At 39.9% G+C, this 27,782-nt stretch overlaps 1 protein-coding gene across 4 annotated transcripts in view; it reads right to left on the reverse strand.

Annotated features, from left to right (window-relative positions):
* Positions 1-27,513, reverse strand: part of SCAF4 (SR-related CTD associated factor 4) — a 61,782-nt gene extending 34,269 nt beyond the window's left edge. Inside the window, exons 1-3 of one of the 4 annotated variants that reach the window (XM_033232299.1) lie at positions 27,014-27,324; positions 2,478-2,561; positions 1,633-1,677 (exon numbers count right to left, since the gene is read on the reverse strand). In XM_033232299.1, the coding sequence (XP_033088190.1) occupies positions 1,633-1,677; positions 2,478-2,561; positions 27,014-27,043 (159 nt within the window). In that variant the 5' untranslated portion in view covers positions 27,044-27,324. Of the gene's footprint in view, positions 1-1,632; positions 1,678-2,477; positions 2,562-27,013 lie in introns of all 4 variants that reach the window. The other 3 variants (XM_033232297.1, XM_033232296.1, XM_033232298.1) reach the window with 3 other exon arrangements.
* Positions 27,514-27,782: the final 269 nt, after the last annotated feature.

Raw genomic sequence — 27,782 nt, forward strand, 5'->3', positions numbered from 1 at the left:
TATATGGAACTACCATTATTCTCTTGATACTACTGACCCCCAAGGTTTTACCCTTCTTTGATTTCTCTGCTTCCCTACACCCAGTGTCCCAAAATCAACATTACTTTACCAATCCTGAAGCCAGTTCCATACAAATTCACCTATTATGGTAGTCTCTACAATTCATCCTGCTCAAAAAGGTAATTTTTACCTTTCAAAATTAACAAAACATTTTAAAATGTATCCATTTTAATTCTATTAAAGTACAGTACCAAATAAAAATTAAACAGTGCTGGGCGCCGTGGCTCACGCCTGTAATCCCAGCACTTTGGGAGGCCAAGTTGGGCGGATCATGAGGTCAGGAGATCGAGACCATCCTGGCTAACACGGTGAAACCCCATCTCTACTAAAAATACAAAAAATTAGCCGGGCGTGGTGGTGCGTGCCTGTAGTCCCAGCTACTCGGAGGCTGAGGCAGGAGAATGGCGTGAACCCAGGGGGTGGAGCTTGTAGTGAGCCGAGATGGTGCCACTGCACTCCAACCTGGGCGACAAAGCAAGACTCCGTCTCAAAAAAAAAAAAAATTAAAAGGAGAAGTTGTTTTTGGCTTACCAAACTGACAACAGCAGAGAAAAGCAGAGAAATAGACACCTATATATATTTCTGGTGGTAGTGGAAACAGGTATAACCCTTTATGGAAGACAATTTAGCAATAAAAGCAAAGTCTTATTTAATCCACCAATTCTACATCTAGGAATTTATGCCAAAAAAAAAAAAAAAAATTAGGTCGAACAATTCAGAAAATGGCCGCGTGCATCTGAGGTAACAACCTCAGAGAGTATTTTGCAAATGTTTATGATAAACTCTGTGGGAAAAGCAGGCTAACAACCAGTATTATACCCATTTTTACTTTTATAAATGTACACATACATAAATAAAAAATAAATCCAAATGTATTAATAAATATTGCAGTAATTTGGTGACAGTGCCTCCAGGTAATTTTTTCCACTTTATTTATTTGTACTTTGATGTACTACTATGCAAAGCGTTTACTAACCTTTTTTTTTTTTTTTTTGCCTGTTGGAGCTTTAACTTTTGTACCTAAGCCAGTATACAAGGGCCATGGATTAGAGACATTTTTATAAACACTGATTAGTACGTACTACATGTCATAGCTCCAGGTCAGGGGTTAAGAACTAAGTCTCTGTTCTCTATTTTCTACTGAGACAGATGTATGCTAATCACACAGTTGTAAAACAACAGACAACTGAAAAAATTTTATTCTGATGGGAAAAGGGAAAAATTGGGAAAATTTTACATAGTTTCATTTGAAATACTCAAAGCTGACTTAAACGCCTAAACATCAATAGCAGTCAATGCAAGGGGTAGAGTAAGCACTTCAGGTTTAGGGAAGGGTCATGACCAACATATAAGAAACTGCTGTGAGTTGAGTGCTAAGTTCACAGTAAGTGAAGTACCAATTAATGGTACCGCTAAAAAATTTGTTTTTATAAACTTCTAGTGATTAAAAAGAACCTCTAGTGACTACATTTTTATGAAGTGGCTTTAGAAACAAGCATCCAGGTTAAAATTTACGAAGTCAATTACAAATCATAATGTAACTAAAATGAGGTAATAATGAGAGATAGTTACCTTTTTGATGAACTTTTCTACTATTTGAACTACATGCTTATAAAGCTGAAAGAATTAAGAGAAAATTACTGTTCAGTTTACATATTGCTGCATTTCCTATAATTAGAAAATACTTAAAACTCTGAAATCTATACAATTTAATTATCAATACTGAATGAACCATGAGAAATAATCAAAAATTTTAAAAAAACTTAAAAACAAATCAGAGAAAAACAAACTAAAAACAGAAAATTACAAAAATTCCCCAAACAGAAGGTCCTTTTTCTTAAATTTTAAATCAATAAACCTTCATGAAGCAGAATATTTGGCAACCTTATGGGCCAAAACCAATGGATTAGAGCTAAACAATGTAGTTTCTAAAACAAGTCACATTTTAAAGTGTGATACTGGGTAAGACATTTCATTTCACGGAGCTTGAATTTTTTCTCTTTAAAAATGAAGCTAAATAGTTGGTTTATGATAAGAAATACATGAAAATTTTAAAAACTGCTTTGAGGCTGGGCATGGTGGTGCACACCTGCAATCCCAGCTACTCGGGTGGCTCAGGCATGAGAATCACTTGAACCCGGGAGGGGGAAGTTGCAGTGATCCAAGATCCCACCACTGCATTCCAGCCTGGGCGACACAGTGACACTCCATCCCCCTATCCCTGCCAAAAACCAAACTGCTTTGAAACAATATGTTACAATGCAAATGTATGCTTATCATGTACCTTCAGCAAAGGCTGGTTAGAGCTCTTTGATTTAGGCCTGAACTAATTCACAAGTTGACTTCTCATGTTTAAAAGTAAAAAATATTTTCAAAATTTCAAAAACATTTCTCAAATTGATTTATTTTGTCATTACCTTAATAGCTTTAATAGCAGCTTTAGTGATGAGAATCATCTTGGCTCTAGAGATGGGAGGTTTCATATCCATAAGTGAAAAGAGCTTAAAAGACAAAAAAAAAAAAAACACAAAACAACACTTTAAAAAATCTTTTGAAACATAAAGTTTAACTATTTGGCTAGTAAATAACCACCTTTCCTACATATCTGCATCACCACCTGGAAAATACAAATGGGGTGGGTGGGGAGGGAGGTCTTAGCAGCTAGGGCAGCAGGAAGAGCTTCAGTGGCCAGGCAGCCCAGCTTTGTGAAGGCTCTTGGTGTGCAGGTACCCAACACACACACCCCCACTGCCATGATACCCAAGAAGAAGGTCAGCTCTGCCAAAGGGGTGGTGAAGGGGTAGTGAAGAAACAGCCCAAGAGGCAATTGGCATGGCTGTCAGCTAAACCTGTTTCTGCCAAAGAGGAAATGAAGCTGAAAAACAGCAGCAGAGAAGGATAAATCCTTAGACAAAAAAGTGCACACAAAAGGGAAAGGGAGGGGGAGCAACGAGAAAACAGGCTCAAGTGACTAACCAAGAAACTAAAGATTTACCTGCAGAAAATGGAGAAACTAAAACCAATGAGAGTCCAGCCTCTGATGATGCCAGAGAAAGAAGCCAACTCTACTCAGTACATACCATGTCTTATCAGTGGTCCCTTCATCCCACTTTTTATGTATAAATGCTTTTTTTTTAAAAGAGGTAAAATCATTCACTGGTTATTTTTCGGTACAACAGAAGAGAGTGTGGGATGTTGTATTACGGGAGGCTTTGACTGTCTTGGATGTCTGCTTAACATTCCACAGATGGGGGGATTACTTTTTATATCCTATAATGTCTCTACTAAATATACAAAAATTATCCGGCCGTGGTGGCATGCGCCTGTAATCCTAGCTACTCAGGAGGTGGAGGTTGCAGTGAGACAAGACTGCGTCACTGCACTCCAGCTTCGGCAACACAGCAAGATTTTGTTTCCAAAAAGCACAAACAAATAAAAACCAAATTTAACAAATCTCACAACAGTAAATCTACAGCCGTCAGGTGCTTCCATGAAACTTAACCACATACTTCTCTCAAAGGGTTAAATCCAACCAAAACATAAGGAGAGTCCATAGAGGGTTATAAAGATAAAATCCTGACATTAAGAAACATATCTAGCTTCTTATTGTTTTTGTTTGGTTTAACCATAAGCATACACTTACCTGGGACTTCCAAAAGATATTGTGAAGTTTCAGAGATTCCCAACATTATGAAACTCATACGAATCACATTTCCATTCTTTCAATGTATGTCAATATTCCAAATATGGAGCCCTAGGGTATGAACCTTTACCAGACCACTAGCTAAGAGGCTAGCCTAAAACACGAGTGTTTTCTGAGAGTAAACAGCCCCACCTAGCAGTGTATCCTAAAAATTCAGACAGCTTTCACACCTTTTCAAAACTATAGACATCAGTAACAATTTTAGAAAAGGTATGGAATGCCAAATATAATCAATAAAAAACCAGATAACTACTTAAGCAGAAAATAATATAATTTTCCATAAGATACAGAAAATGGAGAAAACACTAAGATATGAACACAGGAATTCATTTTAATAAAAAGATTCTCTAAATAAGGTTGTGATTCTTCATTGTATTACTCCATTTGCCAATGTAATAAAAAAATTCTCTTTGAGAATAAAATGCTAACTGAAAGGCAATTAGAAAAGAAATAGTAAGGCCAGGTGCAGTAGCTCACCTGACGACAGGAGTTTGAGACCAGCCAGGCCAACAAGGCAAAACTCCATCTCTACTATAAATACGAAATGGTGGCAGGTGCCTGTAGTCCCAGCTACCTGGGAGGCTAAGGCAGGAGACCCGCTTGAACCCAGGAGAAGGTTGCAATAAGCCATGATCGCGCCACTGCACTCCAGGCTGGGTGACAGAGCGAGACTCTTTGTCTTTAAAAATAAAAAAAAAAAAGAAAAGAGAAGAAATAGTAAATCCTAAAAATTATATAAACCAGTAAGAAATGATTTAACATATTTCAACTTAAATACAAATTCTAAAAAAACAACACTGCATGATTCATAATATGTAGCATACATTTATAAAAGGTATATTCTATGTTATAAAATCTATTAAGACAGTTGCTTATTACTGTTCTATTTTCTATACCTTAACACAGCAAAAGGGCATGCAAAAAAAACCAAAAACCAAAAAACAAAAAAAACCCATGGGTTTTAAGAATGAACACGCTCACACACATTTAATTCTTGGGTTGTCTCCACAACTCTTAAATGATTTCTGCAAAAATCCCGAAGAAACTAGGAACCCTCTCTTCCTTGTTCTCAACCTCCTGAGCCAAGACCACTTCTTAATGTGATTCATGCCAAACACTTAATACACTACTATATTTTGAATAGATTAAATCTTTAATAATAAAGTAGAAGCAATAAAGGGCCTTTCCCTGTAGAAAGCCAAGAGGGTCAGGATGGTCAGGAGGCCAAGAAAAGGAATCTAAATGTATATCCAAGGCAGTCTGGAACTTTCATGCAGGTACAAGAAACTTATGTCAAAATAGCCACAAGATTATTTTATAGGAGATGAACAAATGTGACTCCCTGTTTACTGCTACAAACCAAAGCTTTGTGTGAAATCTCTATGCGGAGGGTGGGTAAGAAAGCCTTCACCTGTCTGTTCTTTTCCTGATCCCTTCTCCTCATTCCTGAACTGTAGGAGACTGAGGCCCATCGGGCACTGGTTTCCCCATCACTGGGGGGTGGGCATCTATTTCATGATTGATTTTGCTGAACCAGGTACTTCCTTTCCCATTTTCTAATGATTTTGTAACATACAAACTCACTGTTTTCCCTTCCCTTCTCCTTTCCCTGGGAAAATACAATGAATAAAGACTTATTGGTACTGAAACTGTCAAAAAAAAAAAAAAAAAGAAAGAAAGAAAGAAATGAGCAACAGTAAGAACTACTTCTCTGGTCATTGAAGCTTAAGAGTAAATTTTAAGGAACCCTAACCCAGAGTTAATATTCATCTAATCCCTCCAAAAAGCACTTCTTTATCATTTCAGCAGTAAGCGACTCACTAAATTAACAGCTAAATGAACACACAAGACAGACTAGTGTAGCTTCTAAGAAAACGCTCCATAGTCTCTACTTAAAGCATCATAATGTATTTAAAAAATTAAAGACTATACCACATAACAGTATAACCATCATTCAGGCAAAAGACCAGCAAGAGAACCATCAGGTACCATAATCTGAGACAGTTGCAGGGTATTATTACATTCCATTAAGAAAATATTATTTGGAAAGAGAAGAGGAAATCAACATTTGAGTGGTTATCAGGCAGCAATGAGTTTAAGTGATATGACATGTTGTACTTTTTACTTAATCATGTTAACTAAGGCAGATCTGTTACATCTGTTTTGAGATAATACTCAAAAAGGGTTACATCTGTTTTAGATGATGCCTAGGCCACGATCTGAACTAAAATTTTCTGATTCTAAAGTTCACACTCCCTCAAAACATACCCATACCTGATACAATGCTGCATACAGACTAAATTTGTGCAGAGACCATCAACTATGATAGGGAATATAGGGGGGAAAAAAAAAATCCAGGAAGGCCTTTGTGCCTGCCTGTATACCGTTTGGATTCAGGGATAACAATGAAACATACTGAATTTAATTTGGGATGCCTACTAAATACCAGGCAGAGAAAGGAATATGGATCTTGAATGTATAAGAGATCCAGGCTACAAACTGAAAGGTTATAGAACTATGAGGACGGGTTAGAAGGAGCCTGGAGTAAGAAGGGAGCCAAGAACATACATACCAGGCTGGTGCAGTGGTTCACAACTGTAATGCCAGCACTTTTGGAGGCCGAGGCGGGCGGATCACCTGAGGTCAGGAGTTTGAGACCGGCCTGGCCAACATGGTGAAACCCCATCTCTACTAAAAATACAAAAATTAATTGGGTGTGGCGGCACGTGCCTGTAGTCCCAGCTACTCAGGACGCTGAGGCACGAGAATCTCTTGAACTTAGGTGGCGAAGGTTGCAGTGAGCCAAGATGGTGCTACTGCACTCCAGCCTAGGATACAGAGCAAGACTCTGTCTCCAAAAACAAAAACAAAAAACAAACAAAAAATCACAAAACAGAACAACAACATATATACCAAAAATCTCAATGTAGCAGAGAAAAAAACCTGCAAAAATGAACACCAGGACAAAGTAGAATCCCAGAAATTAAAGACATCTGGCATAGCCAAATGCTACAAGAGGTTCATGAGGATGCAAAGCAAATCTTGTTCATTTAGTTTGGCAATTAGGTGAATGCAAGTGACATCAGTTTTTGAAAGTGATTCCAAATTCCAACTGGTTAAGGAATGAGTGGCAGGCAAGAAAACAGAAATGCATTTTTGGTTCATTTTTCATTAATTCAACAAATATCTGACAGCTTAGTAAATGGCAAGCTGAGAAGGAGACAGGACCATGTTTCAAGGCTTTTTTATAAGTGAGCACCCTTACTTACTTCTTATTAACTTAGCATTATAAAGTTTCCATCAGTTCTCTCTCTCGCTCTTTCTTTCTTTAACTCGGGAGTTCAAGTGATCCTCCCATCTCACCCTCCCCAGCAGCTGGAACTATAGGCATGTGCCACCCCACCAGAGAAGTTTCTTTTCAGACTACTTTTATTCTCCTTTACCAACATTTTTCTTAAAATTTCAAGCTGTGCATTTGCATTTGATATAATTTATAAAGAAAAACACTACAGGCAAATACAGATTTTTCAAACTTGGAGGTGTGCAAAATCACCTTTTAACACTCAAGGAATGCTGTTAATATTTTATTGACTTATTTAATGCGCAAATTCATCAAACAGTCTCCACCTTTTGCAAGACAAAAAAGCTCCGATACCTACAGCAATGCCTCCACTCGACAGATACAGAAATCCAGAAATTATGCTGATGTACTTTGACATAAAGGATATAAATTGATATATACTTTCCTGGTAGGCATGGACACTGACACTGTCTATTTGGACAGAAATAGTAACAGCCTTTATGGTGAGGCAGACGTTATAATTCCATTTTACAGATGACAGCACTGAGGCTCAACAGTCTGCTCAGATATAAAGTTAGTTAAGTGGCATAATTCAATCTGTAATCAACCATTTCCCAAAACTCTAATTCTTTTAACTAGTACCTAACAATAACAAAATTATTTCAAATATATTAGCCCAGAAAAATAGTGTACAGATAGTAAAGATAAAAAGGACTGTACAGTTACATTAAGTGGGAAAAAATTGCAATGTAGACCCAAACTAGAAAGTCATATACTAACATATAATTGTTATGAGGAGTTGAACCCAAGAACTTTTTAATTAAAAAATTTAAGTGGCACAGAGGTATAAAGTGATGTGCCCACCCAAGCAACAAGTTAGAGGCGATATAAATTACTAAAATAGTGTCAATTTTTTGATGCTTTAAAAGACCCTACAATATTGAATGCGGTGACTTACGAGGAAAGTGTCAGCATAATTTATTTAGATGATCAAATTTCAATTTCTCAAGACTAAAAGATCAATACACTGTTTTTATGTTTTAGAGCTCAATTTTATCTTAGGGCATGAGGGACAGCTTTAAATAGCCAGCATGTTATACATTCAGAAATTCCTATTTCTGAATATTGACTCATCCAAATATTTCCAGGTAAGACACGGGCCCTCTACTGTTGCCAGTTCTGCTGAGTTTAATTCTCCCATTTGTTTGTTGCTTTTTTTTTTTTTTTTTTTTTTGAAAGTCTCATTGTCTCCCACACTGGAGTGCAGTGGCAGGATCTTGGCTCACTGCAACCTTTGCCTCCCGGGTTCAAGCGATTCTCCTGCCTCAGCCTCCTGAGTAGCTGGGATTACAGACGTGCATCACCACACCCAGCTAATTTTTGCCTTTTTAGTAGAGATGGGGTTTCACCTTGTTGCCCAGGCTGGTCTTTAACTCCTGGCCTCGTGTGATCTGCCCACCTCGGCCTCCCAAAGCGCTGGCATTACAGGCATGTCCTGATTCTTTTTTTTTTTTTGAGATGAAGTCTCACTATTGTCTCCCAGGCTGGAGTGCAATGGTGCGATCTTGGCTCACTGCAACCTCCACCTCCCGGGTTCAAGCGACTCACCTGCCTCATTCTCCCAAGCTGGGATTACAGGCGCCTGCCACCATGCCTGGCTAATTTTTGTATTTTTAGTAGAGACGGGGTTTTCACCATGTTGGCCAGGCTGGTCTCAAACTCCTGACCTCAGATGATCTACCTGCCTCAGCCTCCCAAAGTGCTGGGATTACAGGCGTTTGAGCCACTGTGCCCGGCCTGATTCTCCCATTTTTAAAATAAACACTGATGGCCTTCTTATAAAACTGTTAATAGCATGAAATGAAATGAAAGCACCTAAAATAACCAGTGCTTAATAAATGTCTTGGTCTCTAACTCCTACCCACTCTCACATATACCGATTCCTGACTTTTGTTTCCCTTAATTAAAATCAATTATATTGCTCATTGTTATATCTGTTTTATTTTACATTTACACATGGTATATTTTTCTGATTCTAAAGCAGAATGAACTTGTTAGTTGTAAATGATTTATTACTGAGTCCTTACTTGTGTCTAAAGCAAAGTTGCAATTTATTAATCTTAAATAAAAGAGTTAATTGTCGCCGGGCGCGGTGGCTCACGCCTGTAATCCCAGCACTTTGGGAGGCCGAGGCGGGTGGATCACGAGGTCAGGAGATCGAGACCATCCTGGCTAACACGGTGAAACCCCGTCTCTACTAAAAATACAAAAAATTAGCCGGGCATGGTGGCGGGCGCCTGTAGTCCCAGCTACTCGGGAGGCTGAGGCAGGAGAATGGCATGAACCCGGGAGGTGGAGCTTGCAGTGAGCCGAGATCGTGCCACTGCACTTCAGTCTGGGAGACACAGCGAGACTTCATCTCAAAAAAAAAAAAAAAAAAAAAGTTAATTGTCATGGTCACCAATATTGTTTGAGGAATCTCTCAAGAGAAGCATATAATCTTGTGATGATCTAAGATTTTGACTGATTTTCCGATCAATCAGAAAATCACTGATTTTCCACAATAATTTGTTAGAATAATGGTTAAATGCATGGGCTCAATAATCAACTGCCTGAGAAATCTTGGCTCTACCACTTGCTACCTATGAGAATTTATTTCACCATCTGTAAAATGGGGATAATAGTACTCCCTACTTAATTAGTGAAGTCTAAGAATTAAACACAAACAATACATACAAAAGCCCTTAGAGCAACATCTAGCACAGAGTAAATACAAAACAGACATTAATGAGTATTACCACTACACGTAATTTTTTTGAGAAAAAGACAGAACCCTGGAGTTAATCCAGAGCAGTGTTTTTCAAACTGTGGGTTGAGATCCATGAATGAATTATATAATTCCTACTGTGTGTATTGTGGTCAAAAAATATGAAGGACAACAGCCTAGGGAAAAATTATTTTGTTTTTAGAAATGAGGAAAATAAGGCCCAAACTAACTGCTAGTCACCTTTCAAAAATGTATAGGTTCCTTCAAACCATTAATAAATGTCTTATGGACAAACGGGGGGGGGGGGGGAAGCAGCACTGCCATGTCGGAAAAAAACTTCATGTTTGTCAATCAAGTTTAGATACACATAAGTATTATACACAGAGTAGACAAGAGATTCAGAGATAATTCAGTTACTTATGGCCAACATCCAATTTCAGTCAACAAACCTCAGGAAAAAAAGCTATCAGCTTTATATATCAAGTCTGAAAGCCACAAGATTTAATATAATTCCAATGAAATCTACTAGTGAGAAAAACCAGAAATTGTGGTATTCTATAGAGAGTGAGAAAAATTTGGTTTTGAATCTGGGTCTGGCCATGCAGATGATTCTGGGCAAATTAATTTATCTGAGCTATAATGTCCTCATTTGTAAAAAGGATATACCGATGTCTGCTTGATAGGTATCAGTTTCAGTTAGAACGAAATGAGTTTCTGTATATGAAATGAATGACTTGGACTATGTCACCTGGCAGAGGACAAGTATTCAATAAACATCACTAGGTGCAGAGCTCCCCCAACATTATAGCCTGTATTCACAATTAATGTTATCTGTGAACGAATAAAAAGTGTCAGAGCAGCCAGAGAAAACCATGAAATCCTCCTGCATAAAAATAACAACAGCCCCTCCAAATACAAGACTTCTTTAGAAGGGATAAGCATAGTGGAAAAACATGCTACTTGTCAGCAGTAGATATGAGTTTGGCTCTTTGCTCTGTCACTAGCAGAATGACCATGAAAACGTCTAAACATGCCACTGCCCGGATGCATGACACATAGAAGCCTGAGATACAAAATCCTCTAAAAATTATGAAGAATAATTCATCTTGATCCCTAATACCAGTAAAGAGTTTCAAGTGAAGATAAAGAAGAAAGAGGCTATCTGGCCTGTGATACCTGCAGAATTCACAATGTTTAGGGATGAATCAAAGTAACATGGGTACTCTGCTATTTACCAATGGCATAAACCTTAAGAAGTTTAGTCAACCTTTCTAAACTTCAAGACTTTTTAAAATCTGAAAAACAGGGATTAACTGGCTCACCTCACCACATTGTTAGGATTAAACAGGATAATGTATATAAATCTCTTAGCCCAGTAACTAACACATAAGTGCTCAGTAAATGGAGCAAAACAATGTGAAGATAACTAGTATTTCCTCTCTTTTTTTTTTGAGGCGGAGTCTGGCTCTGTCGCCTGGACTGGAGTGCAGTGGCCGGATCTCAGCTCACTGTAAGCTCCGCCTCCTGGGTTTACGCCATTCTCCTGCCTCAGCCTCCGGAGTAGCTGGGACTACAGGCGCCCGCCTCCTCGCCCGGCTAGTTTTTGTATTTTTAGTAGAGACGGGGTTTCACCGTGTTAGGCAGAATGGTCTTGATCTCCCGACCTCGTGATCCGCCCGTCTCGGCCTCCCAAAGTGCTGGGATTACAGGCTTGAGCCACCGCGCCCGGCCGTATTTCCTCTCTATTAGCCAAATGATAAGGTTTCTAGATGATCCTGGTTAATTCCCTTTAAGTATGGTATCCTCAAATGGACAGGGTCCGGATGTAGTCCTGCATTGTGAATTGGCTTTTTTATTAGTTTCCTATTTCTGCAGTAAGAAATTACCACAAATTTACTGACTTAGAGCAACACAAATTACACTTTTGAGGTCAGAATCTCACTAGCATCAGCAAGGCGACATTCCTTGTAGAGGCTCTAGGGAAGAATCTATTTATTGCCTATTCTAACTTCTACAGGGTGCCTACATTCTTTTGGCTCATGGCCTCTTCTTCCATCTTCAGAGCCAGCGGTATAGCGCCTTCTCCTTCTATCTCTTCTATTGTTTTACTTCCTTCTTTGACTCCTACCTCTCTAGTATAAGGACCCTTATGATTACATTGGGCCCACCCAAATAATCCAGGATAATTAACCCATCAACATCCTTAACCTTATTCACATCCCCGGTCTCTTTTGCCTTGTAAGGTAACATACTTACAGGTTTTAGGAATTAGATTATGAACATCTTTGGAGAAGGGGGCATTATTTATTACCTTAAAAAAAATAGGGCTTAATTCATTAACTCCAATTTGTAATCAACTGAAATCCTCAGGCTGCTTTCACCAGGATTCCCATCAAAACTAGATCTTCACATTGACTTTGTGTTGGTTTCTAACAGACCGTTCAACCTCTTTAGGAAGTCCAGAAGTCATTTTCTGCTACCTGATGTAGCTCCAGCTATTCCAATCAGATTGTAAATTTCATGAACTCTTTTTGTATGCTTTCCTCCAAGTCAATGTTTTCTAAAAATTAAAATAGGACCTATTTGAAAGATGACCTTAACTGATATTCCTTGGGTATTTATAACCAGTCAGCTACAATCCACTTAGCAATACTGTCATCCTGCCCATATTTTTCTAATTCATTCATAATGCAATCATATCCAATACCTTTCTGAAATATTTGGTATATAGTTTTCACTAGACATAACATACTTTACAAATGAAAAATGTTTAGTTTAGTCTGTTATAAATTGTTAGTCAATCTGTTCTGGCTCTTAGTGACTAGCAATTTCTAAAAATTAATAAAAACTGGCAGACAAAAGTAAACTGGCACAGAGTCTACAATTTCCAAAGTATGCTTTTCCCTACTTTTTGAAATAAAGTTGTCAAGGCAGTAAGAATTAGAAGACTATATACCAACCTAAATCTTTTTTTTTAAACTTAAATCTCTCAAGCAATATTTCTTTCTGAATCTTTCTCAATGGGGTATTTATCCCTTTCTTTTCGAAACCTAAACTTTAAAAAATGTATTTTCCTAAAATTACACTGATTATTTCCAGTACTCCTTCCTTTGGTAGTATGACCTCCAAGATGACAAAGCAATTTTCCCTTAAGCTCCTATTACTATGTAAAGTTGAATTTAAAGAAAAACTGGAAACGTTTACTAAAATAAATATATATATACTCACAATGACAGGCTAGTATTCAAATCTCCTTCCTGTTAGATGCAAGTATCAAAGCATTTAATTCTACAGTCTTTCCTCCTCTTTCATTCTCAACTTAATAAATCAAAGACACTGTCTTAAACCAAACAGTCAAATCCACACTTTTATGTCTATTAGCAACATATAAACACTGTATTAACAAAGTACATGTTAAATTTCTTAACAAAAGACAATTTTTAAAAAGTCTTAAAATCATCTTTCCTATAAAGATGCTTTATCCATCTAATTTAAATCTGAAGACAACTCCATAAAACACTACTGCTAGAACAACTAGGTAAGGGATCATGTACAGTCCTTTTCTTCCCTGGTATTTCATCTTATGCCTTTAATATATAATGTACTAAATGTGTGTCTGGGTTAATACTTTTTTAATACCAGGTAATATAACGAGGCGAGGAAAGAAATCCAATCACATGTTAAACAAGTACTACTATGTCACTCTACCTGACAGCAGAATACTGTGTATGAGTTAATGTGTATGAGTTAATCAACAGTACATACACACTGTAAGAGATACAATGAAACTGAAAAATGTACAGAAGCAACTCATTTAACAAAGAAAATCCCAATATCTAATTAACAAACACAGGAAAGTGTTCAACCATACCAATCAATAATCAAAGTACAAATTAACACAAGGAGATAAAATTCTTCAATTATCTAACGGACATGCATGTGGATTAGCATAAAGCAAAAAGAGTACTGGGCTGGTGAGACCTAATGGATGAGTTTTAATTCCGAAGAGAAATTTAAAACTATAAAACAAGGACTAAAAAATGTCCATACCTTTCAAACCAGTAATTCTACTTCTTTTTTTTTTTTTTTTTTTCTTTTTTTGAGACGGAGTCTTGCTCTGCCACCCAGGCTGGAGTGCAGTGGCCAGATCTCAGCTCACTGCAAGCTCCGCCTCCCGGGTTGACGCCATTCTCCTGCCTCAGCCTCCCGAGTAGCTGGGACTACAGGCGCCCGCCTCGTCGCTCGGCTAGTTTTTTTTTTTTTTTGTATTTTTAAGTAGGGACGGGGTTTCACCATGTTAGCCAGAATGGTCTCGATCTCCTGACCTCGTGATCCACCCGTCTCGGCCTCCCAAAGTGCTGGGATTACAGGCTTGAGCCACCGCGCCCGGCCTGTAATTCTACTTCTAGAAATTTATGTAAGGCAATTATTAGATATTCTCAAATTTTCCACAATGACTATTGAGAAAATAATAGAGAACTTCATGCTATTAAAAAGATCTGGTAACTATACAAAAATTTCCAAACGCAAGTGAAGGAGAAAAAAAGACAAAGGACTAAAATGTTAACGGTGTTTGAAGGGATTATTTTATTTTCTAATTTAAATTTATCTAACTTGCATTAGTTTTTAAATAAAAAAATTAAATTCATGGATTTAAAAATTAATTTGTATCCGTTTGAGATACATCTTTATTCAACTTTTGATTATAAATATAACTAAATGATAAAGGAACATGGTTATATAGAATCACCATTATCACATAACTTGTCCACAGAGTAAATCTTGTCTTTGAAGTTGAGTTACTATTGTTTAAATCAGTAACTTGCAAATCTTTAATAAAGCCTTTCAAAATTACTACATTTTAAAATTTTAAAATTAAATTAAAAAACACCCCTCCCAACACATATCCTTACAATAACTGAAGCCCTGTGGAGAAAATGAACAACATACACTGTGTCCAAAAAAAAAAAAAAAAAATCTGGGAAATTGCTGCTACACACACACACACACACACACACACACACACACACATTTTTGAGACAGTTTCACTCTCATTGCCCAGGCTGGAGTGCAATGGTGCGATCTCGGCTCACGGCAACTTATGCCTCCCAGATTCAAGTGATTCTCCTGCCTCAGCCTCCCGAGTAGCTGGATTACAGGCATGTGCCACCAGGCCCGGCTAATTTTTTTGTATTTTTAGTAGAGATGGGGTTTCTCCATATTAGTCAGGCTGGTCTCGAATGCCTGACCTCAGGTGCTCCGCCCACCTCAGCCTCCCAAAGTGATGCTATTACAGGCGTGAGCCACTGTGCCCGGCCTATATATATTTTTAAAACATCTTCATTAAAGAAAGTGTCCCTTTAATTACTGATATATAGCTTACTCCCATATAAATTCCATTTGCTTGTCACAGACTCAAACCTTTTGAAACCTAAACATTTAACCACTTTTCCACTTGCTTAGAGGAAGGTATGAAAACAAGATAAATTTGGCATTGTCAATATGAAATATTCCTAAGGTAGAGAAAATTTACAAAGTTTTTTTTTTTTTTTAGGTACAGATGGGGTTTTGCCATGTTAGCCAGGATGGTTTCAAACTCCTGGCCTCAAGGGATCTGCCAGTCTCAGCCTCCTAAAGTGCTGGGATTACAGGCGTGAGCCACCTCATCCTGCCCCGAAAAGCTTTTTAAAACAAATAGGGGAAAGATGCGATACCATTTTCCTGCTCCAACTGAGCAGAGTCTTGTTTGAATGTAAACATTACGGCCGGGCGCGGTGGCTCAAGCCTGCAATCCCAGCACTTTGGGAGGCCGAGACGGACGGATCACGAGGTCAGGAGATCGAGACCATCCTGGCTAACCTGGTAAAACCCCGTCTCTACAAAAAAATACAAAAAATTAGCCGGGCGAGGTGGCGGGCGCCTGTAGTCCCAGCTACTCGGGAGGCTGAGGCAGGAGAATGGTGTAAACCCGGGAGGCGGAGCTTGCAGTGAGCTGAGATCTGGCCACTGCACTCCAGCCTGGGCAACAGAGCGAGACTCTGTCTCAAAAAAAAAAAAAAAAAAAAAAAAAGAATGTAAACATTACAAAACAGTTCCATCTACTTCTGCACAAAATTTACTCTTCAGATTTCAAGAGATTCCAAACCAGGTACTTTCATAAGCAACAAAACCACATAATATTCAAATTCAAAGGGTTAAAAAATTTTCATACTTACTTCTTCCTAAATTTTACTATACCATATTCTCCCACGATCTTGTTGACTTTTCTTCTATTCCAGAATTTAAAGAAATGTTTTACCAAATAAACACATGGAACTGCTAAATTACATTTAATAATAAACATAACATCATTTATAGGTTAACTACTTATATTTTGATAGTTATCACTTGCTACCATGCTTCAGATGTACAAAAGCTGTTCACCGAGTCTTCTCCCCATATAAATAGTCCATTAGATAAGGATTCACTGCTCAAAAACTTCACAGCAGCCATGTGGGGCTGTGGACTAGACTCAGATGGGCTCTGAAAAGAACTGAGTCAAATCTCAGAACTGTTACCTTCACACTGTGTGACCTCAGACCATTCACCAAACCTCTAGTTTCCTTACCTTTAAAATGGAAAGAATGCAAAGACATGTACACAACACCTAACTCATTAGCCAGCACCTGGTTATTTAATGGGCAAATGCAGGATTTTTTTTGTCCTTCCCTTGAACTGTTCCTACTGGATCACTCCTTAAAATAGTATGTCAAAACTAAACCTATCCTTTGAACAAACTTAGGATTCGGGATCAACAAAATAATTTACAGAGCCATGCAGAGGCTACTGGATATTATCTTCATCTTGATAGAAAATTAGATAAGGCAAGTAAACAACAAAATGATTATGATACAACCTGACATTTTTTGTGTATTTTACAACAGCTTTGCAATATAAATCATATACCATAAAACCTATCCATTTAAAATGTACAGTTCAGTGGTTTTTGGTACATTCAAGAGTTGTGCACCCATCAATACTTTATAGAGTATTTTCATCACCACCAAAACAAATCCCATCCCCATTACCAGTCACTCTCCATTGCTCCTTTTGCTCTCTGCCAGCCAATAATCTACTTTCCATCTCTATGGGTTTGCTTTATAAAATATATCCCTATCTGGACTTATTTCAACTGATCCTCAAACTTGGCTGCCCTATCTAAAGTGATTTATCATTCAGCCTCTCTTAATTAAGGTAAACTAAGTCACATATGGCCATTAAAGTTTAAAGACTGTTATATATTTCTTAAAGGGTTTAAAAGGGATATCACAGTAATTTTTGGTACTAAAGGTTTCCTTTAAGCGGGGCATTATAATTCTACTTTAACTGAAAGTCAAAAGGAAGAAATATAGAGGAACACTCACGACAGAATGCATTAAGATATATTGGGCATATTGCAGAGGGAGACTTCATAGACTAGTGGATTGGTCAACTATTGCTCTTTAATGGAACTGCATACCTAGAGTGAGGCAAGGGGAGCAGTCCACCCAGGTGCAGGCAGTAAGTGGGTGAACCATCAAGACTAAATAACATAGCAAGACTTTGATTTTGTTCTTTTATCACCATTAAGCACGAAAATTTTTTTTTTTAAGATGGAATCTTGCTCTATTGCCCAGCCCAGGCTGGAGTGCAATGGCATGATCTGAGCCTCCTTGCAACCTCCACCTCCCGGGTTCAAGTGATCCTCCTGCCTCCTGAGTAGCTGGGATTACAGGCATGAACTACCACACCCAGTTAATTTTTTATTTTTAGTACAGAGAGGGTTTCTCAATGTTTGGCCTCCCAAAGCGCTGGGATTACAGGTGTGAGCCACCGCGCCTAGCCTGAGCACAGGCAATTCTAAGTAACGCCAGGGATAAAATATATCACCTCCAAAATATTTTGGCAATACTCTTAAGGGGTGGCTGTGGTTACTGCTGAGTTTTAACAACATATAAATATCAAATCTGCACATTTTTATTACATACCCTTTAACAGGCAATCCATCTTAATTGGAAGTTTATTAGGAAATTCCCCAGTTACATAGTCAGTTTTTGCAGATTTGATATACCTGTTCATTTGGAGAGTAAGTACAAAAAGGTTCAGGATAGCTTCAGCTCCCCTCAGGCTCAGCATGACTCCAATCCTATTGTACCTATATACATTCCTGTGTTTAAATAGTATATTCAAAATTACAGCTGTGTCCAGTTTTTCTTTCCCGAGATGTATTTTTTCTGGCATAAATATTTACAAACAACCAGAATCAGCCTCAAACAAATATAAAGATAAATATAATAAAACTTTAAAAGTGAAGACCCATGAACAAGAATCATAGAGATGCCATCACTAAGGAACAAAGTACAAGGAAGCTGTATTTCCTTGTACGTGAATATCAAAAGTGGTTATCAAATATAATAGACATTTACATTGAATTTTTAGATGATAACCATTTCAGTAAAATTTTGACTGAGGCATTTCAAAGTTATTACACTCAAGGCCGGGTGCGGTGGCTCACGCCTGTAATTCCAGCACTTTGGGAGGCTGAGGCAGGTGGATCATGAGGTCAGGAGTTTAAGACCCAGCCTGACCAACATGGTGAAACCCCGTCTCTACTAAAAATACAAAAATTAGCCAGCTGTGGTGGCGCGTGCCTATAATCCCAGCTACTCAGGAAGCTGAGGCAGGGAAACCACTTGAACCCAGGAGGAGGAGGTTGCAGTGAGCTGAGATTGTGCCACTGTACTCCAGTCTGGGCGACAGAGCAAGACTCCGTCTAAAAAACAAGAAAGTCATTACACTCAATGCTGAAAAAAATACGTGGATAGTATTGTGATTTCTAGAATTTATTGTGAAGTGTGTTTATAAATCACTGCCAAACACAGTATTATGTTTAAAACTTCGTATTTGTGTATGTGTTGCTGTATATACAACATTTTGTAATTAAAATTAATTAAAAGTGCTCTTAACTGTGGGTGAAAACAGATGAATAAATCTGGTTGTAACTGTCTACTGAACACAAATATGTGAACATCAATTTTAACAGCCACTGACAAATCTGCCTAAGACTTTTAAAGAAACTGGCCAGCGTGGCCATCATGGTGAAACGTCGTCCCTACTAAAAATGCAAAAATTGGCTGGGCCTGGTAGCGTGTGCCCGTAATTTCAGCTACTAGGCAGGGCTGAGGCAGGAGAACTGCTTGAACCCAGGAAATGGAGGTTGCAATGTGCTGAGATCGTGCCACTGCACTCCAGCCTGGGTGACGAGCAATACTCCACCTCAAAAACAAAACAAAAACAAAAAAAACCTATAATATTCGTATTCATTGTTGTGACATATCAGTATGCAGGTAAGTTTTTCCACTATTTCAAAAAACATATAGTAACGCAATTTAAAAGTCTGGTATGATTTATATGTAGTATGTGTGTGGTGGGTGTGTGTGTGTGCGCACATACAGTTCAAGTTTCCTTTCTGGCCATTTCCATTATTCATTTCATGATTATTTCTGAAAATAATTTTGCTACACAAAAAAGGGTGTGTCTAAAAAAAGTCTGCTCTGGATGTCAAATATGCTAGCTACACCACTGCTCTCTGGTCTCTTCCAACTGGGATCACTGACCCACATGGATTTATACCAAGAATCACCAATTATCCAAGCATAAATTATAACTTTCAAGAGGTATTTGGACGGCCATCTACCTTTCACTGAGCCCTGCTGTTCTCCTCTACCCCCTAGTAAAAACCCAGGCTTCTAATTCTTAACTCCACTCCTGAGTTACATTGGTTTTCTTCCTGAATTTACTAATCTGGTATAGTGCACTTTACTGGAATATCAGGTTTCTGTATACTTATCTACGTCTTCAAAAGCACCAATAAAAAGCTCAAACTACTCAGCAATGAAATGTAATCAAAAAACCATGCAAATATTGAACAGGAAGAAGGCGATCAGGCTATAATAAATTATAATATTGTTTGTAAAATCTCTTGTAGTTCTCAAAATCACAGCAGCACAGTATTAATTACTCTTAATAGTAACACAGAACTGTAGACATGTCTCTCCTAAGCTCTCAACAGATCCTGGTAAGGACTAGTCTAATGCAAATTTAACTATTACCCACCTCTATATTTTCTGTGGTTTGACAGAAACATAATACTAAGAAATAACCAATGTTACCAAAATTTTGAACTGTTAATAGGTAAGCTGCTTATTCTGCTATATACCTGACAACACAGTGTAGTTTCAGCTTATGAAAGTTGTATGCTGTTGCTCTGAAGTGTGCTAAAAAAGGATTTGGCATATTGTCTCAACAAATGTTATGAATAACAGTAAAGGTTCATTACTTACGTAACATTTTTTTCCCTACTATGTTATCAAGGTGTATTTCAAATGAGATTTGAATGTGTGCAGATATATACAGAAAAGTTACTTTGAATTCTGAAGTAAATTATATTTGCTTGTGCTCCATGACACAGAACAACCTACAGTTTTTACAGTGGCTTCCTATGTGGTAAATAAAACAAACAAAAAAAAACAAAAAAACACTACCAATTGTGTCATCTCTCTAGTAGGTACAGTTTTAACCCGAATTCTGTTTCACAAGGTTTAGAAACCAACCTTTCCATTATTCTAATTGTTCTCTGAATCAATTCCTTAGGTGTTCATGTAATTTTTTCTGAAACAAAATACCAGACAAAATGATAGACTAGGGAGGGAAATACTTAACAACAAGAACATCAATGATAAACCCCGCTACAGAAAGCTCTGAAGAATCACTTTATTGCAATCACTATAAAGCCAGACCAATACCCTTGTCAGAGACTAAGAATTCCCTGGGTAAAGAAAGTAGAGAAAAAAAAACTATGTATAACCAACTTCCAACATTCAAAAACTCCTGGGATAACAGCACAACATGGTCAACTTTGGCAAGGGAAATCTCCAACTTTACTGCCAATAATCGACCTGGTTCTCTACATCTTTTCCATACAGTAAAGAACTTTGACCCCTCTACCTATATATCTTTACCTAAACGTCTCAGAAATAATCAAACCCCAAACATTAATACTACAGGTGAAAAAAATACTTAATAAGGCATCCCCACCAGGTGAACTAAATTCTAGAAGACAATCATCCCTAGTAATCAACAATAGTCATACAGAATAATTTGCAGTGAGAATAAGAAGTAGCAAGCTCCCCACTAAGATGCAAAACTCAACTCTTCCTTCAGAACATGACTGACAGCCCAACAGTGTAAGTGTACCAATGTCAATTCGTACATTAAGTATTCATAAAGCTTAATTTATGTCCAACTTTAAAGATAACCATGAATATACAAGTATTCGCATTTTTTTCTATGCCGCAAAGTAGCATCATATGCATAGCACCTCAGCACTGCAGTTCTCAAAAAGTAATCTAAGGACTTTGATAGGTCTGAGTCCCTTTCGTCAGAACTGTTTTCATATGAATACTAAGATATTTCTTACCTTTTTGTTCGTTTTCTCAGAAGTATGTAGCAGTATATTCCAGAGGCTACCTGATGTGTGTTAATGCAACAGACTGAATGAAAAAGTGGAATGAGGATCCAGGTTTTATTAAACCAAAGTTTAAATGAGATGTGCAAAAATGTAAAATGATGTGACTCTTACTAATTTGTTTTAGAAACGTTACTTTTCTCATTAAAAATGTTATTTATGCTAACATATTGTAATAAGTTTGTTATTTTTAGTAAATTAATAAACACTTGCATTTCTCAGTTTAAATTTCTAATATGGTAAATATCAATAAATATAATAACCAACAGATACAAAAGCTCTCTGTGGTCCTTAACTTTTAAGAATTTAAAAGGATCTAGCCAGGCTTGGTGGCTCACGCCTGCAATCCCAGCACTTTTAGGAGGCTAAGGTGGGCTAATCACTTGAGCTCAGAGGCTCAAGACCAGCTTGGGCAACAGAACAAACCCCATGTCTACATAAAAAATAGAAAAATCAGCCAGGCATGGTGACAGAGGTTTGTAGTCCCAGCTACTTGGGAGGCTGAGACAGGAGGATGGCTTGAGCCCAGGAGGTGGAGGTTGCAATGGGTGGAGTTCATGCCACTGCCCTCTACTCTGGGCCACAGAGCCAGACACCGTCTCATAAAACAAATAAATGGGTCTAAAACCAAAAAGTTTGAGAATAGCTGTTCCACAGAAATTCCTACACATGTGTACAGAGAGACATGTTTGAAAAGTTCATTTCAGCCTGTCAGCAAAATGTAACTAAATCTTAATAGTATTAATATTTGAGCAAACAAAAAAAAGCAGGTCAAAGCTACAGTAAGCCGTGCTGGCGCCACTACACTCCAGTATCAAACACAGAATATTACATATTGTTTATGGACCACAGAGATTAATACTAAATTATCTGACTGTCTCTCCTGCAAATGGGAGGAGAGTTGGGGTTGGAGTGAGGATGAAAGGAAGACTTTATATTTTATTTTTAAATTAAAAACACAAAATAGTAACAACTGTATATTCTTAACTGTTTTATTTTCTCTGCACTATTTTTGTACTTTTTTTTTTGAGATGGACTCTCGCACTGTTGCCCGAGCTGGAGTGCAGTGGCCTAATCTTGGTTCACTGCAACCTCCGCCTCCAGGGTTCAAGCGATTCTCCTACCTCAGCCTCCTGAGTAGCTGGGATTATAGGCGCCTACCACGAGGCCCACCTAATTTTTCGTATTTTTAGTAGAGACAGGGTTTCACCATGTTGACCAGGCTGGTCTCTAACTCCCGACCTCATGATTCACCCACCTTGGCCTCCCAAAGTGCTGGAATTACAGGTGTATGCCACTGTGCCTGGACTATTTTTGTACTTTAAATGTCTTAAAACTGCAGATGATGCAAACAAAAAGTGGGGGGGGGGGCAAGATATAATTCTTCAGGAGGTAGGCAAGATGGGTTAAAGACTAAAAATACAGTCAATGGGTTAAAAAATACAATTCGGCTGGGCGCAGTGGCTCACGCGTGTAATCCCAGCACTTTGGGAGGCCAGGAGGGCGGATCACGAGGTCAAGAGATCAAGGCCATCCTGGCCAACATGGTGAAACCCCATCTCTACTAAAAATACAAAAATTAGCTGGGCGTGGTGGTCCCACTCCTGTAGTCCCAGCTACTCGGAAGGCTGAGGTAGGAGAATCGCTTGAACCCAGGAGGCAGAGGTTGCAGTGAGCTGAGACTGCGCCACTGCACTCCAGCCTGGCGATAGAGGGAGTCTCCGTCTCAAAACAAAACAAAACAAAACAAAACAAAAAAAACCCAACAAAAACAACAACAAAAACCATACTCTTTTTTCTATTCCACAAACTTTAGCAAATTCTTCATAATTCAGAAGTGTATAAACTATACAACAGACACCACTAAGTATTAGCCATAATTGATAACTGAATCTTTTTCACTCATCTTTTCATCTTTCACAACACTTAATACATGTCTTGCCATAAAAGTTCTCCATATATTCTGTTAAATGGGTATCTTTAATAACCTCATCTTTAGCTTCCTTTCCTTCTTTGAGATGGACGTCTTTTACCTGTGCTTCTGATTTGTCCCATGTCTCTTATCCATAATTTTGCTTCAAGTTAGCCATTCCCACTCTTGCTGGTAAACTATGCTTTTCTACACCCCCTTCCTTGAAAATGCTAAAGCCTCTACTCCCATCTAAGAGACTAGGGATTCAACACTACTAACTAAAGCTAAAGCCTTATACATATTATAAACGAATGTACTGCCTGTCACCAGTGCCTAGTACATTGTTAACCGACCGCCCTTCCCTCATCCTTAAGCAACGTTTCCCTCTAATCCCTCAAAACCAAATCTCTAAAGACTACTTTACACTAGCTACCTCTTATTTCCTTATCTCCCATCACCATTCAACCCCAAATTTCAAATCCTGTTACCCTCAAACATTTCAGTGGCCAAGTCCCCTCATACTATACAAAATATTATCTTCAGTGGAGAGATCCGAGTTCAAATCCTAGTTCTGCCATTAACTAGCAATATGCCCTTGGGGGAGTTATTATTTATTATAATTTTTTGGAAAATCAGTTTCCTCATCTGTAATTGGACTCTATGCAGGGTTGTGGGAATACATATTAAATTAGACATGTGTACATATAAGGTGCCTGACATGCCATTGGTCTTATATTAATTCCTTTTGTTCCCCCTTTCAATTTTCCCCCACCTTTCCCATCTGAACTCCTAGATGTCTCCCTCTATCTCCTAGTTGCTTCCAAGTTTTAAGTCCTATAAGCCCAACTGCTTGTCAAAAATTTCCACGATTGTTCCACAATTAACTCAAACTCAACCTGTTCAAAAATCAAACACATTTTCTTCTCTACTAAGCAGGCTTTTGATGACTTGTGTTAAGGGTTATCATCACTCTCTCAGCCCTTAGGATGTGGGGACAAAAGGTGCTTATAAACCTATCAGATGCCAAGGTCCATGGATTCTTTTGGCCCACATCCTTTCTCTACTCTCCATTCCCACTATACACTTGCCAAGTTCAGGTTTTACTTATATTTCCTACTAAGTCTCTGCCTTCTATAATACATGCCACTATGAACAAAACCGTTTTGATTACATTATCCCACTGCTTAAAACCTTCAATGTTTACCTACAGCCTAAAAATGAAATTCAAACACATTAGGCAAACATGAAACTTGTCAGGCCCAAACTACTTTAGCATCCTTACTTTCCAGTAGCCTTCAGAATCAAAATAACTCACTTTTCAGCACTACTGCCCTTTGATCACTGCTTCCTGCATCTCCTGAAATCCTAAAACTGATACCTGCTCCTCTTCCCAAGCCTTCACTGATCTCCAAAGGCTGTGCCACACAGCACTGGAAGGATCCCAAAGGAAGCTGTTCTACCACATCATATTAAAGTTATTTGTCTAAGTCTTATGTCCTCTATTGGATTAGACTTTTAGGTGACTGAGATGCTTGGTAGCCCTAAAGTACTCAGGACGTGGCTGTGCAGGTGAGCAGGCACTCAGAAGTTTAAGTGAAGATCAGATTTGAGAGATTCAAGATTATATGGGGAATGAATCAAGAACATTTCATGAATGGGGAGAAATAGCTGAGAAGCACTACAAATCAAGTAGGCACAGTAAGATGAATTTTAAAGTCAGATTAATTTCTCTAGAAGAGTTTTAATTTAGCAGAAGAGAGTTGGCATTCTTTGCAGTTCATAAAGACTAGGAATAGAACTGAAATGAACTGGAAAATGAACAATGATAAGAAAATGCTCATTTTGCACATTTAAAAAGGTCAAATATCACTTCCCTTTTTCAAGGAATCAATACCATTCCTAACTTTGGTTTTTCAAAGTAAAAGTTACTGATGGTGCCTTTTCAGGATTAATAGAAAATACTTTGCTTAACAATGTGCTTGATGTCAACTTCCATAACGCCTGAATCAGAATACTTCTGATCTTAAGAATAAACTAAAAATCCTCTCTTTCAACAAAAACATTCATTCTTCCGATTCTGAAATAAATTTTTAAAATACACATTCACTGTTGGCAGAAAAATGTACTTGAAATATTTTAACTATTGTTGTGCCATTTGTTTTAATTCTCATTCAAAATTATTTGCAAGGCACCTGTTTTGATTGGGAGAGGAGAGAGAAAAGAACAGAAACTTCCTGCCCTCATGGAGCCTGGAGTCAACATTCCAGTGAATTTTTCCTTCAGAAAACAATCAACTTCCAACCCTGACATAGTTGGAGCATTATCACAAATTCTCTGGCGAGCAAAAACTAGGACATATTATTTTTATTGTTTTGAAAATCATCACTACTGAACTTTTACAAGACACTGTCCATTACCAGTTGCAAATACTGCAGTTAGGGCATTTTATTTACCCATCAATTGAAGAAAATCATTTTTAGGGTAACTTATATGGCAATAAATTGTCTCAACTGCAGTGTAATTGGAGAGTCCCATATATCATAGCACCGCAAATCTAAAGGAAAGTTATCGCACCATAATTGTTACAAGTAAACCTACAAAATCTGTGAGATGCAGCACGTTTTTAATGCCACATCCACACATCTCGAACTACTACATTTGATTTTTCAATGTTGCTTTATCTTTGGTACTTGGAGAGGGAAGACAATACAGCTCAACCCATGACAATAGTTCCCATTCTGTAACCGCATTTTAAATCATCAATAGCCAAGTCTCCTCCTCCCAAATCGATTCTGACAAATAGGATGTATGGACTCTCCACTCCAAAAGCAACACCTGGAATGATCAGAGAAACAACTAGAGAACTTTAAGGCCGCAGGCAGCTTTGTTCCCGGTTTGGAGAGGTTTTCACATGTAAATGTCCTCGTAGAAGGGAGCCGAGGATTAACTACCTCGGGAGGGGGTGCGAGGGTAGGGAACTGGAGGACAACGCCAGCCTTCTAGCGGACTAAGGCGGAGCGAATACTCTTCTCTCCCATTCAACTTTTTAGGCGTCACGTTGGGGCCATAGAGCCTATAAGAGGGTTACGTTCACGACTTGAAATTATTATAACGAGCCACCCCCTCTCCGTTTATTAGCCCTATTTCCCAAGTGCGTGAATCTCGGAGAAGGGGGAATGAACACCCTCTCCAACTCCTCCCAGACCCGGGATCAGAGTCCAGTCGTCGACGCGCCGCGGCCTGAGCAACAGGAGAGCTGAAGCCACCGCTCCGCCAGCCCCACGACCGGCAGATGCTCCCGTTCCCCCGCCCCCAACCCCATGCGCCCGCCCGCGCTTCTTTCTTAGCCCCTTGCGGGCTCCCGGCACTGCGAACCCAACAACGGGGCTCGCGGAGCAGGCAGCGAGGGCGCCCGGACCCAAAAAAGGGACAAGTTAGAGGAAGGGGCACAGACTTGGGCTAGAGGAGGCCGCAAGGGGGCGAGGGGGGAAGCCCGAGGTCGCCGTCCGGGGGTGGGCAGTGGGGGGAGGGGTGCGGGGTCAGTTCCCGTGGTCGCCGCGACCTCTCCCGGGCCACAGGCCCCGCTCCGTGCAGGCCCCGCCGCCCCGGAACCGGGGCAGGAAGCGTCCCCACCCGGACCAAAGCGTTAAACCTCAGGCGACGGGAGAAACGGGCCCCGGCTCCCGCAGCAGGCCCGGCACCCCCCTGCCCCGAGCACCCCTTACCTCCTGGTTGAAGGCGTTGACGGCGTCCATGTTCGCGCTGCGGCGGCGGTGGCTGTTCCGGGCCCGCCGGTCACATAGACCTCGCGCCGCGGCGGAGCGGGGCGGGGAAACCAGCCGGGCCTGGTGGCTGGGGGGAGGCGACGAGCGGCGGAGCCCGAGGCCCGAGCAGGAAGAGGCTGCTGCCGAAGCGGCGAGGCGGGCGGCCGAGGCAGAGGCAGAGGCGGAGAGGTGGCGGGCCCCCTCTCAGTCCCGTTCGCAGGATGAGGAAAAGGAGGCGGCGGCAGCGCCGGTCTTCAACATGTCCGTTTGGTGGTGGCGGCTGCGCTCTGCGTCTCGCTGACACGGCCCCCCGCGCCCTCACGCACTGGCTCACACTGGCCCGGCCGGCGAGCGGGCGGGCCTCTCTCTCCCTCCTTCCAGCGGGATGGCGGCAGCGGCCCGAGTCCACGCCGCGCGGGGCACCCTGGGACGGCTCAGGCCTCCCGGCGCTTCCTGTGCCCGGCGTCCGCCCCGCCCCGTTGCGCTGGCCCCGCCCCAGCCCCGCCTCGTCCCGCCCTGCGCCGCCCCGCGTGCTGGGCTGCTGGCGCGTGACGCCGGGACGCCGGGACGCCGGGCGCTTTCCCGCCAGCGGCGGCCGCGGGCCGGGGAGACGGCCTGGCACCGAGGCCAGGCCCGGGCGGAGGGCGCCGCAGAGCGCGGGATCCTAGGGCTGCGAGGGTGACCTAGAGCAAGCCCTGGCGCACGCGCGCTCCGCTCGACGCGGTGCTCC

The sequence above is a fragment of the Trachypithecus francoisi genome, unplaced genomic scaffold (genome assembly GCF_009764315.1).
Source record: "Trachypithecus francoisi isolate TF-2019V2 unplaced genomic scaffold, Tfra_2.0 Lachesis_group14, whole genome shotgun sequence".
NCBI classification, from domain to species: domain Eukaryota; kingdom Metazoa; phylum Chordata; class Mammalia; order Primates; family Cercopithecidae; genus Trachypithecus; species Trachypithecus francoisi.